This window comes from Mauremys mutica, chromosome 7 (assembly GCF_020497125.1).
Source record: "Mauremys mutica isolate MM-2020 ecotype Southern chromosome 7, ASM2049712v1, whole genome shotgun sequence".
In the NCBI taxonomy this organism is placed as follows: Eukaryota; Metazoa; Chordata; order Testudines; family Geoemydidae; genus Mauremys; species Mauremys mutica.
In genome coordinates, this window is record NC_059078.1 from 115,861,567 (window position 1) to 115,875,804 (window position 14,238).

Consider the following 14,238-nt stretch of genomic DNA (forward strand, 5'->3'; position numbering starts at 1 on the left):
TTGCTGTTAAATAAATGTCTTCTGAAATACCATCCAGAACAAAACATGTACAGAATGGTTTGATCTTGCTGGAAAATGAAATTAAAAGCAAGTCCTCAAAATGAATAAGGTAAATTATACATGGTGACTACTAAGAAAAGACATAGTAGTTTTAAAGACCACAGTCCAAGATTTAACAGAAAAAATAATATACAGAAAGCAAGACACAGGAGCAGTGACTGATAAAAATTCATTTGACTCGTGAACAAAGAACTGAGGAGCGAAAAATCAGATCCAGTCAATGAAATTAAGGGTGGCAAGGAGTAATTCTTGTACTAATGCATAACGCTGGATAAGAGCTGTTGGCAGATTGTTACTAGGCCTAGTGACTTCTGTAGAGAATTTTATTGGATCCATTTTGCAATTTAAACTTAAGGATGACCCCGTTCATATAGAGAGGTGCTTTTGTGTTCCTATAGGCAATGATATTGCACGACTAGTATAACATTGCATAAACACTTTCTGACACCAGGGACGTGGAATGGGTCCCTAAGGAAGTGAAATCAAAAGGAGATCTAACTTCTGAAGGGGAAAATAAACATTTTTCTTCTCTCCTAACAGCCCCCAGACACATGCATGAAGGTAGGAGCCGACTAGTGTTACAGCAGTTTACACTTCTCAGCTGTAGTTCAGATAAACAGAGGAATGTACTAAAACAAAGCTTCCTTGTTGTGGAACAACAAGATCCTGATTCTGAGCTCAGTCAGACCAGCGTAGATGTGGAGTAAATTCATTAGCTTCAGTAGAGAAACTCCAAATTTGCTGCAGTCTAGATGAGATCAGAATCGGGGCCAGAGTCGTCCTACTGCCTGTTATAAAATACATGGGAAGCAGACAAATTTTGGTTAACTCTTTGTAGCAAGCTATTCCAGGTTCGTTCATCTAAATACCAGGCATCTCCAGCTGGCGTGGTTAAGAGAAAATACTGTTCATTCAAATTGAATGCTCTTTCATTTAGGTACTTCATAAGAGGTTGCATACAATTCTGAAGAGATGGCAGCAAGATTTTTGTAACCTCTGCACTGTTTGTTTCAGGAACATGAAGGTTCTCTGAGGAATGGACAGGGGATCTGCCTCTGCTCTCACATACACTGATGTAAACTAGAGGCAACTCCACTGAAGTCAGTGGAATTAGAAGTAGAAGAAAACTGGTGTAAATGAGAGTAGAGTCATGCCCACTGGCAGTAGGTGAGATGTTATACCAGTTAAGTTGAAAATAGGTTGCACGGAGGGGTGGTTTTGGATTGTATTGGTATGCTATACACAGTTTGAAAGTATATTTTATAGGAAGGGATTTTTGGTTTTGTGTGTGAGCTAATGAAAATCAATAAATACAGGTTTTGGGGGGTTTTGTTGTTTTAAAGTGATAACCTGTAAAGAAAAAATACATGATTATTTGATGTAGAAAAAGGTTGGAGATCCAAAGATGTGAAACCCAGCCCCCTAGTCATTCTTAAATTAAGCACACTGGTCCCGTCTCTGCTCCCACACTGATTTCATACAAGTGTAACTCTATTAAATTCAACATAAGGTTTTCCATTAATTTTCTGAAGCATTTTCCCTTATTTGTTTTCCACATCCTGTCCTTTTAATTTCCCTATATCTCCCTGAAATTCCATAGGATTTTGTGTTAGTGAACTGGGATTGCAGGATCAAACACTGTAACACACTGCTAGGGATACCCAGAGCTATGAGCCACTATGTTACCTCTCTTGACATGTTCCTAGCTGTCTTACATATGAATCACTTCAAACCAGTTTTAGTGCTAAAAGTGTGAATCTGTTACCCAATAAACTGTGTGTAAATCCTGCCAACTACACCACTGTAACATGCTGCTTATAAGCCACTTGTGCTAGCGCTCTGCCTCAGCAAGAGTGAGTTTTGTTGGCAGTTGCACTTCATATCAGTTCCTGCCACACCAATCTGTCTTCCTCACGAGGAAACTCCTCAAGGCTCTCCTTGCCCCAGCCTTGCCTAGCAGGTTACACTCAGTAAACTCCAGCTCCCAAGCTCCTCAGAGATGTTTCTCTGCAGTGTCTGGCCCCTATCACTGTGTATTCACAGAAGATACTAAGATGGCTGCTCTGTTAAAAAGTCAATACATCACAGCTTATTCATTTACTGGGGTAAATATACTCTACTGTTCAAACACAGCACAGAATTGGTTTATAGTAAAACTAAAACAAGTTTATTAACAAAAGAGAATTGATTAAGTGATACCAAGTAAACGAGCTAAGTGTAGAGATGGTTACAAGCAAATAAAAGTGGAAACGCGTTTAAAAGTCAAAAACTTAATCTATCAAGATACAGTCTTTGTTCAAGATGGCCTCTCTCACCCACAGTCTCCTTTCCAGCTTTTCACTTGCTGGGTTGGCCAGGACCCATCACAGAAATCAAATCGCTTGGTTTCTTTGTTTCCTTAAGGTGAAGGACAAAGCAGGGGTGGGGAAGGGACCTCTGTCTGTTTCTTATAACCCAAAAGGGATCTCTTTGTTGTACAAGTCAGGAAGCCCTCTTGGGAATTCAGTCTCCTGTGATCCCCTGGGGTGCAGGAGCCATGTTAATTTTCTGTCTCTCAAGTTCAGGAACAGTATAAATAACCCCAGCTGGTTTAGCTGGATAGCTTTATTTACAGCTAATATTTAAAAAGAGGTTAAACCCATATTCCATTGTCCAGGGGAGGCAGACCTATGTATCACCTTAACCTAGGCTAGGCTGTCTTGTCTTAAACATATTTTAGTAACATCTTACAGAGGGAATGTATAACTTCATACATAAAGTTAACACATGCATTTTACAATGATATCAATAACCAGCATGTTGTTAGCTTTCATATGATCCCTCACAAGGCATATTTTGTGCAGATATTATTGCAGTAGTGTGTAGAGTGTGAATATAGGGGTGCCTAGAGTCACAAGCACATAATTCTGGATCTTGTTATAATTAGCTGATCTTTTGGCCAGGGCCCAATGACTCCTGTCATTCTGCATTCTTGCTGAGCTTGTGTTTCTTCTCTTTCTTCTACCTTGCTGACAGTCCTGTTGTAAAGCATATGTACTTAGTCATTTTAACAGTCTCTGCTAGCGTGGGCCAATGCCTGTAGTCAAATTTCACATGTTCAGGATCACACCTTGGTTGGAGGAACTTACCAGTAGCTAAACTTCTTTTCATTCTTAAAAGAGATTCTGATTCGAGCTGGGAGATGTGTTGAGGTTCAGGTCAGTTTTGCCTCTGCCTAATGCATGACTTTGATGCCTGTTCCAGAGAACATGATACAGCAGGGGTAGGCAACCTATGGCACGGGTGCCGAAGGCGGCACGCGAGCTGATTTTCAGCGGCACTCACACTGCCCGGGTCCTGGCCACTGGTCCAGGGGGCTCTGCATTTTAATTTAGTTTTAAATGAAGCTTCTTAAACATTTTAAAAACTTTATTTACTTTACATACAACAATAGTTTAGTTATATATTATAGACTTCTAGAAAGAGACCTTCTAAAAATGGTAAAATGTATTACTGGCACACGAAACCTTAAATTAGAGGGAATAAATGACGACTCGGCACAACATTTCTGAAAGGTTGCCGACCCCTGTGATACAGCATTTGGAAATAGTGACCACAACAGAGCTATTATGACCTATTTTACTCCCAACTGCCATGATTACCCTGCTCGGTTAATGTCCTTCAGCAGAATTTTCAAGAGGCCATCTTAAAACAAACACAAAATTCCACACACAGGGGATAAAGAAATCCACCCCAGGAAACCAAACATGTAATCTACTTGGGTTCACATCTGCCCCCAGGTTTGAATGACAGACTTATTTTCTACTAGCTGCTCTTTCAGCCGCTCATTTTTTTCCTGTGTATACATTTTATGTGCTGTATGTAGACCTTCCTCATCCTGCCTTTCCTGTAGTCACTGGCCCCGCCCACAGTTTGGCACCTTTTACACTTTCGCCCTCTGTTTAGACCCACTTTTATGGCCTCTTCTTCTTGAAAGTCTTACCTTAGTGGCCCTTCCAGCTTCCTTCATACCCTATTGTTTTCTAATTCTTTATCAAGTATTTTTATCATCAATTTTTCTGATACTCTTCTATTTTCTTTCCATTAAAAAAACTCTGTTTTTTCATTTTCTCTCTACATTACTTTCTTCTTTCCAGATCATAAATATCACATAGTTGAAACAGTGGGCTGAAATCATCAAAGGAATAATGGGTAGATATTTTTCATTGCTTTATTTTAATTTAATAACATTCCTATTCTTATTTATCTACTGTTATATTTTCATAAATAGTACAAGTGATATTTGCTGATTTTGCTATATTCCCCACTTGCATTTCATAAACAATTTGAACTGTTCTTACACATATGCTGATCTTCTGTAGACATTGGGTAATTATCACTACAATTTTTAGTTAAAAATTGAGAGTAGATAAAGTGATTGCACTCTACTTCAAAAAGATATCAAAACAAAAGATAGATAGATAGATTTGGTGATTCTTGTCATTTGCAGCTAACTTCAGTTCTGCATAACTTATGGCATTTCTTTAAGACAGCTCATAATGTTTGTTTTTCTTTGTTTTCCATTTCATTCGTGAAACAATTTAAACATTCCCGTCAATGCCTGAAAGGTGCTCGCATAGTGCAGAATTTTCTATTGCTACATGTTGATGTGGTATTTGGCAGCCCCTTTTTTTGTGAGGATTATAAATTCTAGGCTGTATGGACCAACTTGGTCCCTTCAATCTGCACTGTGGATCTCTAATATGTATCTTCATCCATTCCACATGCCCAGCTACTACTGACAATACATTTGCTCTAGTGTGGACCAGAGAGAAGTTTGCCCTGAATCTCCCTGCTACTGGGTGAGGGATGTAGGTGCCCACATACGTACTTAGCCAATGGCTGCCCTCATTAGTGCAATTCTGGAGTAATTCCTTTGACTTCTTGGGTTAGAATCAATGGAGTTATTTCAGATTTATACCAAGTTAACTAAAAGCCGAAGGGGAATATAAACTTTGAAAAATACTTGAAGAATGAGCCATTTAAAAATAATTAAGGGGATGATTGGTCAACCCTTACTCAAGTTTGTGAACGCTTACTTAGACTAGGAATGACTTCAGTGAGACTACTCATTTAACTAAGTCCCCACCAAAATGAATAAGGGCTGCATAATCTAGATCAATGGAGGGCATTCTCAGTGTTTCCTTTAGGACGGGTAATACATGTGTAGTACTTTGCAATTGTCTTTTTATTGAATTTCCTCTTGTTGATTTCAGACCAACTTTCCAATTTGTCAAGGTCATTTTGAATTCTGATTCTGTCCTCCAAAGTACTAGCTACCCCGGCCAATTTGGTATCATCCTCAGATTTTATAAAAATAATCTCCATTACGTTGGCATTGACACTAAAAGCAAAGTTATTAGTAAATTGAAAGCTGCAGGAAATAAATTCTAGCTAATTATGAAGATTAATTTTATTGCTTCTGTGTTCCTCTCCTGCCACACTGTGGGCAGAACCTTTCAGAACAGTGGAGTCCTGGTGTTAGCACCCCATTGAGATGTATGGGGAAGTTCAGAAGTTTCATAGCTATTGTTTCAGGCTATCTGCAAACTCATGTGGCCATCTCAGCATCATTTACACTACAGTCAAGTTTTCACATATTTCTTCACAACCGTAACAGCTAGAACCCTTTTTAAACAAATAAAATAAAAATGAAAGCTGAGATTCTGCACTCAACACATGACTCTGAGAGCTGGGGCCTTAGGCACCAGGCCTATAGTGTTTATGCCTTAATCTATCCCTGTTTCTGTCTTCCACTAGACGTTGTTTGTCACTTCTTTGGGGAGTATGTATAAGGGTAGGACATTACAAAGATTACTGATGGTACAGTGTGTTGCTCTTTGTTAATAGGCACAGTTATGACACCAAACTACATAGACTCCAACAGTCTCAGTGTTGCCCCATGGTGTGACTGCAGCAACAGCGGTAACGACATAGAAGAATGCTTGAAATTTCTGAATTTCTTCCAGGACAATACATGCCTTAGTGAGTACAATATTATAAAATGTCTTCAAACATATATTTGTTCATGTTGCAACGTGCTGTATTGGGTTATTTCACCTAGTTTTTAAGTACAATGTGAAACTTCAAGGCCACTTCTATGCATTTTGATAGACTGGATATGTAATAGGTATAGAACTTAGAACTAAAAGTAGCTGAGCAAATCTACCTGATGTGCCATTCACGGCCAAGCTTGTAAACATGAGAAACTGTGGGAGATAATTCCAAATAACAGTGGTACATAATGTGGCAAAATTCTGCTGCCCACAGATTATATTTTGGGTGGCCATCAGGGAAGGTCTCTACCAGAAAATTGCAAGATCTAAGTTGGTTGTGTATAATGTGAAAAATAGGTTATGAAGGGTTTCATATAGATACATATGAATTGGGATTTTATTATCAATAGTTTCTCAGATTCTTGAAATTTGGTCACAAACTTCACTCAAATGATCTTGTTCACAGTGAGATCCTGATACAGCAACTTCATTGAGATTGTTATGTTATGGTTTTAATAGCTCAACTTACTTCCAGTTGAGGGTCTCTGAGAAGTCAGTTTTGGTAGGCTTCCTTTCGCCAGCAGCCTTATAACTCAATGATAAGGAGCGCGTACACCAGAATTTGAATTTCAGAGAAAGTGTTCATTGCTGATGTAGGGCAATACAACATTTAAGGTAGTCAGAGGAGTCATACATCACACAAACTTGGTCACCGCTTAAAAAAACAAACCCCAGAAAGTTATATTAGCAGTGGGTCTGAGGTAGCGCATTCTCTAGTTGGGGATAGGAGAGTTATAGTGAAATTCCATCACTGGGCTATCAAAGACCCTGCACTACTCTAAGACGTTGTTTCTAAGAATGTTGCAGTGGTTTGTAGGGTATGTGTAGCTACATGCCTCAGTGAAAGGCTCCAAAAGCTTCCCACTGCCAGAGCCTTTCCCCGCCTGTCTTACCCCTGCCAGAGCCTTTCACCACTGCTTGCTTCTTTCAGTGCAGTGAGGAAAGGCTCTGGAGATGGGAAGGCAGCAGGACACTACACTGCTGAAAATAGCAGTGTGGATGGGTGAGGCTCTGCTTGAACATGTGAAGAGCTGTGTAAGATATATACCCTTGTGTTCAGATGTGTAGGGCACTCTACACTACTCACTTAAGCAGTACTTCATTGTATACGCTGTTATTTATACCTGTTCTAGCTGGGCAGACAGTGATAGTACTCTCCACGCCATCGAAGATGTTAACTGCTCTAAGACCACTTTTATCTTTTGCCTCTACCCAACAGTCTCTCAACATGCAATACTTCCATTAAGCATCAGGAGTTCTGTGTGCAGAACAATGACAGGATTGAGCCCTATTTGTTAAAAGCCTTGGACGGATTGCTACACAAGAAAGGTTAATGTAGATGATTGGTTAAGCAATCAGTTCCGAGTGGGATTCTAAATGAGACAGGGGATCTGTATATTATCCATTCTTTCTCCAAATTGCGTCTTATACATATAACATTTCATATTTTGCTAATTTGTAAATGTGTTCATTAGTCATTACTATCATGTTACAAGTTCCTTTTAGACTTTAAGTGTACACCAATCCCTTTGTCCCTGCCGGAATAAAAAGTTTAATGACAATAAAGCAGTGACATTAGAGGTCACTGTGAGAAAAATTATACTTACCCTCGCAGGGAAACCTCTTTTTCATGGAAAAAATTAAAATTAAAGGTGTTCCTGGTTTGGTAGCATTTCACAGAGGGAGAAAAAGTGTCCTCGTGTCTTTTCATAAATGGCCTTTCAACATGGGGGGGTGGACATTTGTTTCAGAACAGAGACTAAAAAAATCAGTTTTAATTTTTAAGTATAGGGTTATTTACATGTATGCTGCGGTTGGAAAATGAAGAATTGTAGGTCCCGATCCTTCAAACACACATGCAAAACTGTATGAATGTGAGTAGTCCTGCTGAAGTAAAAAGAAATGCACTTTACTTAACACATGTGAGTGTTTCTTTTTACTTCAGCAGGACTACTCACATTCATACAGTTATGCATGTGTGTTTGCAGAATCTGGGCCTTACATGAAAATGGCCAGTATTTAAAAAGCCAGAAGCCCAAATTTCTAAGGCCTAAATGATAGTACGTTTTGAAATCCCAACCAGTGTTCCTTTAATTCTGTTGTAACTCCCAACTGTGGCACCTTTTAAAAGAGGTTGGCCTATTTCAAATCCTAAAGTCCTTTATTAAACTTTTTTTATTAATATTTTAAATATTCTTATAATACACACAGTGTTGCTTATTCTACACACTATGGCGTTGATCCTGCATATACTTGTGCACTGGATAATCCCACCGAATTCAATGGGATTTACACCCCTGGGTAACTTAAGTGTTTTGGACAATATGCGCATACATACTAGATGGTGTAGTAGAGGGGAAGAACTGGCAAGCAAAGGGAAAAGACAGAAAAGTGAGTTAATACAGATGATTGAAACAGTCGGCCATCTACTAGAACAGTTCAGCGTTTGCCATGACATTTTAGTCTTATTGTGTTCATCTGCTGTGTTATAGTTGTAAAAATCATGCACATTGTTACAAAAATATAGAAACACAGAAGGAGGAAAAAAGAAAAGAGAGAGTTATAAGGGTAATTTTAGCAGAGAGTCCTGTGGCACCTTATAGACTAACAGACGTATTGGAGCATGAGCTTTCGTGGGTGAATACCCACTTTGTCGGAAGCATGACGAGGGTAATTTTATTTTTAAAACTAGAGGATGCCTCCATATTCTCCTGTAGCTTCTCCTAAAGCACACTATTTAATTTAAATAATTATTTGGTCTACTATGGCATTTACTTTGTGAAAAATACTGCAGCTTACCTTGTTTAAGAAAGAATGCTGGACAGGAAAATCCTTTCATACTGTTCTCGCTTTGCCCCCTATCAGTCCAGCCAATTTTAATGCCTTTTTTATGAATCAATTTCTGTTTGTTGGAATGCTAAGATCAAATCCTAGAATAAATTGCATCTTTCTAAGATGAGGGGTAAATGTAAATTATTTTATAGTGAGATGGATGCCAGTGAAGAGTTTCGTTAATAACTTCCCCATTCAAGTCCCATGTGAAATTGTTTGATTTCTTATACAGTGAGTGTGGAATAAGAAATCCCTAAATCCGTGCTGAATCCCCAAAGACTTGATTAAAAACTGTTTTTCTATTCATTTGTATAAAAAAAACCACACAACCAATTTACCCTTGCCATAAACACACTCTTTAATCCCATGAAATTGATAAGCTTTTTAACCTTTATATTTCTAAACTTTTAGTTTAAGCAGACTTCTCTCACTTTGTTTTGTAGATTTTGTTTGGAAACTGGAAGGGAAAGATCATCTTAGTTAAACAGTCCCTAGTTTATGGGCACATTGGCTTTAAAAGCAAGCTGTAGAAATAAGTCAATATATTGCCTGCTATTTATGTTTGGCTTGTTGCATAATATAATTTATCAGAATTAGGACACAACATTCATATTGTACCTCAAGTCTCACCAGTTACATTTTTTGAAGCTTGTGAATGGCATGCTGATTTGCTCACAGAAGATTTAGGGGTTTGCGCTTCCATAAAGAATGGCTGAAAATATTTCAGGGAGAATTTAGCAATAGATAAACCTGTGGCCCCAAAATTCACATTTCTGGCATGTATTCAAAATACATTGAAACTAGCTTTTCAATATAAAAACGTGAGTTTGAATAAATAAGGACAAGATTTTGCATGGGAGAGCATTTTTGGAGTTATTTCTGTTCTATGGCATCAGGGTTTTTTTAATGGCAATTCTTCTGTTTGTGGCATTGGTTTATATGCAGAATTTTCTCTATATTTGTTTTCTACAGAAAATGCAATTCAGGCCTTCGGCAATGGTACAGATGTGACTGTGTGGCAGCCAATCCTACCAGTACAAACCACCACAGCAACAACTACGACAGCTTCCAGATTTAAAAACATGGGCTCAGAGAGCACCAACAATGAAATACCCACCCACAATGATTTACCAGCATGTGCAAATCTGCAGGTAAGATTGCTTCATAAGTGCTACACCAAGACAGCAATATAAATGTGCAAAATGGAAAGAAGGAAATTGTTATTGATATAGAATCTGTCACCCCTGCCTGATGCATACGTATACAGATACCCAGATACACTTGAATTAACCTGTGTTCTGCTCTGTTGATTCTAATGTTGAGGTTATTTACCCCATATTTTGTAATATTTTAGACACTCTTATTTTAAATAAGAAACATAAATATGAATAAGTTGTACTGGGACAGTAACCCAGGAACAGGACATAGTTATTTAGTGGAACCACAGCTTTGAATATGGAATTGGCATTCCTGCTACCCAGCCAATATAGACCAAATAGAGATGATGCACTCAATCATTCAAATTCAAAGGTTATACTGAGTGTTAACTAGTGTACCTTGCTTCATCTTCTTGGCCCTTCATCACGTTAGTTACATCGACTTAGACTCGTTTAGACTAAGTGAATGTGAACATAAGCGTGTACGTTGGTATAACTGACATGGGAAAGCGGAAAACTATAGAAATTACGCATACTTCCCTCTGAATTGGGCCCAATATCCTGCTTCACTTAGTCAATTCATGGTGTGGCATTGATTCTGAATTTTAAAGAGGCTAATCACTTGCCCAAGGCCATAAATGCAGCTATCAGAAGATTACAGAATTTGGGCAGGAAAGAACCACAAAATTTTGGCGGCGGAGAACATGAGGTGAAAGAAAATTTAAACTGAAAACATCTCTAGGCCAGAGGATTTTATAAATCCTGTATTATAAAGATTTCTGGTTGTTTAAAGATACTGACTTTGCTCAAGGAGGAGATCTGCTTGGCCCACTTTTAGTTTTGTCTACACAATGGGACAATAGCCATGTGACACAAATGAACTGCTTTCAGCTTTGTTATTAAAGTTCCTATCTGACATGATTTGGTTTTACACTGGACATCCAAACTATGAATCATAGGGTTAGAAGGGACCGTAAGGATCATCAAGTCTACCCCCTCCCCACCGCCAAAATGCAGGATTTGTGTCTAAACCATCCAAGGACTTACAGTCATTGTTTCCCTATGAGATCGCTTTTATATTTTTCTTACTTATAAAATGTTTGATTGTTGTATTCTTACTGTCATAAAATATCAGTGTCCACATTTATTTCCAGGGACAATTTATATATCTCAAGATTTTCCCAGCCTTTATTCTGCTCCCTCACTTTTCTTATACCATTTCCCCATCACCAACTCCTATTAGTTTCTCCCTTTACTTGGCATGTCAAGTGGGCAAACTTCATATATACCTAATACATTTCACAGGTGTCATTTACTTGGAAGATATATTGGGGTTAATGATGGTGAGAATTGCTTTCTCTTCTTTTTTTAACTGTGATTTTGCATATCTGTATTTTCATTATTAGTCAAGCTCTGTAAGTTATTGCCAATTAACAAGGGACGTATTTACTTAGCCATTAGCCACTTGATTTGAAAAAAATATTCATGTTAAAAAAGAAATACAACTATTAAAAAATGGACTTCTGAAATCTTGTGTTTAAAAACAAAATATTCATGGCAAAAACATTAACTCACTTCATATTATATTTAATAAGTTGCATTGATGAGTATTTCTTCTTTAGAGCAGGGATCATGTCTATGTTCCCTGTTTGTACTGCCCCTAGCAGATCAGGGCCTCTCGGAGCTACACAAAATAAATATTGGATTGGCAGACTATCACAAATCCCATTGATTTCAGTTGGAGTTCTGAATGCTCAACACCTTTGAAAATCAAGCCATTTTTCCAGGTAACTGAATTAGCCTCCACTGTCTTCCCTCCCTCCCTGCCTCAGTCCTCTAGCATTTTAAAAGTCACATTATCATCTCAGTCATTCAGCACTGTTTGGGGTAATATCTTCACTTTACAAGTACCACTGATACGAGTAGGTCAGGAGTGACATAGGCGTAATAATAATAATAATAGTCTATGCATCCGAAGAAGTGAGCTGTAGCTCACGAAAGCTCATGCTAAAATAAATTTGTTAGTCTTTAAGGTGCCACAAGTACTCCTGTTTTTTTGTTTTTTTTTTTGTTTGTTTGTTTGTTTTTGCGGATACAGACTAACACGGCTGCTACTCTGAAACCTGTCATAGGCGTAAATGTCTCTGTGGAGAACAGTCAACCTTACAGAACTGATCTGCTAGTGTTCAGAATGTTGCTATATCCATTTTCAGAAGTACCTGAAGTTATCTGAGCCAAACAGCTTTATTTTTTATGAGATGTAACATTCCAGTATCAGCACCCTCCTTGCCTCGTAACTTAAACCAAATGTTTAATAATGGAAAGTTTAAACCAATCAAATGTAGGTTATCCTGTTGTTTTTTATTAAACATACATTTGTCAGACAATGTGGTGGTACTTTGAATATGAGACTTAAACTCTAAAATATTATAAAGGAACCAAGGTAGTGGAGACATTTGTAGTACATTTTGACAAGCTGTATTGTTCGTATGATCACCTCCCAGGAGAAGTGTTCCTTTGTAATATTTTCAGAACCTGCACTAGCACTACTGAGAGCACTCTAAGGGGCTTTGTTATAGTCTTAGTGTTGGAGATCGAAGACTCTTAGAAAAAGAGAATACAGCATAAAAATTATGAAAAGAAGAATTAAAGGCAAAAGTATCAATACAACAAGACAATTACATTTGAAGAGAAAATGAAAATGATCATTCAGATGATAAGTCTTCAGATCATGGTAGGTACAGGGTTGTTGTTTTTTTGGGGGGGAGGGGGAGTTATACAGCCCAAAGGGGGGTGGGGTGAGGAATGAATTGATTAGTATAAAATGTCATAGAAATGACTAAGTACTAACCTCCTGAGGTTGTAAAATATAGAGCATCAGGTAGCCTGCCAAACTGCCATGTCAGAAATAATTGGCAATCATATTAGTAACAAGAATGACACTGGCTGAGCTATTGTTGGTACATTTTTTCTGACTTCTTCAATGTCATATGGAAAAGACATTAATGGTTTCATCAATTTGTATGATCTCTGGTGTACACACATTTTCGAGGTGCTAGAAATGCTGGAGATGTTTAAACAAAATATATACTTGCTGTTTATCTAAAGTCAATATTTACTTCAAATATTTTTTGGAGGTTTAAAATCATTTTTTGCTATAGTGATATCATTTTAAAATTGTTCTTCAGGTAAAATTACCACTTATAGAGACTCTACAGGTTCTTGAATTATAATATTCTTGTAATTTCTTTTTCAAATTGAAATACTGAAATGTTGACTTCTGATGGAGGCTTTTGCTTTAGGTTTTCTGCTAGTTTGCAAGTGAATTACTTTATTAGCATAATATATTCTATTATGTCCCAAAATTATTTCAGTACTTCATGTTTATCAGGTGAACGCCTGACTTCAACAATACTTATAAGCACTTCAATATACCCTGATTCTAGGGAAGTTCCCCAATGCATGCAAAAAATAAAATAAAAAATAAAGTGAGCAGTGGCTAGATCTATATAAAATGCTCAGCACTTTATAATTGCTGCTCAGCACTCAAGGGATCAGACCATAAAATATTGTGTACAAAATGCACATGAAAAGGAGAGAAAAGAAAAATGTGAGTACTAGTAGCTTGAGCCTTGTGTGGACGAACTGTTTTCAAATAATACTTTAAAAAGCTTTCTCGTGACTTTTCTCCATGTTTAGTTCTCTTTCACTGCCATCTTTGGCACCTAGTCTAGTTCTTCTGCATAACCTGTTTCCAGCACTTGATGTGATCAGTTAGCAAATGTGTAAAATTGGGCCGGGAGCAGAAGAATAATAGGCACCTACATAAGACAAAGCCCAGAATATCAGAACTGTCCCTATAAAATCAGGACATCTGGTCACCTCTCACTCCAGCCCAGCATATCTCCATTGGTGCTGTGTGTCTGCTCAAGATTTAATATTAAATCCTGCTCCCCGATGTCTTTGGATGTATAGAGGGCCAAGGTGAGGCCAATAATTAAGTTTGGCAGGACAACCACATAGAAATAAATGGTCATAGAAAGATGATATTTAAATGATATATGAATGATTGTATACATCCGATCCATGATATC

General features: G+C 37.8%; 2 protein-coding genes across 5 annotated transcripts in view; one reads left to right on the forward strand and one right to left on the reverse strand.

The window, feature by feature from the left end:
- LOC123374939 overlaps nt 1-14,238 on the reverse strand; it is a 206,680-nt gene that overhangs the window by 162,517 nt on the left and 29,925 nt on the right. The window lies entirely within an intron of this gene.
- Nucleotides 1-14,238, forward strand: part of GFRA1 (GDNF family receptor alpha 1) — a 199,681-nt gene that overhangs the window by 159,320 nt on the left and 26,123 nt on the right. For all 4 annotated transcript variants that reach the window (XM_045025331.1, XM_045025330.1, XM_045025329.1 and 1 more), the window contains 2 exons: nt 5,950-6,084; nt 9,960-10,138. In XM_045025331.1, coding sequence (XP_044881266.1) covers nt 5,950-6,084; nt 9,960-10,138 — 314 coding nt within the window. The remainder of the gene's footprint in view (nt 1-5,949; nt 6,085-9,959; nt 10,139-14,238) is intronic.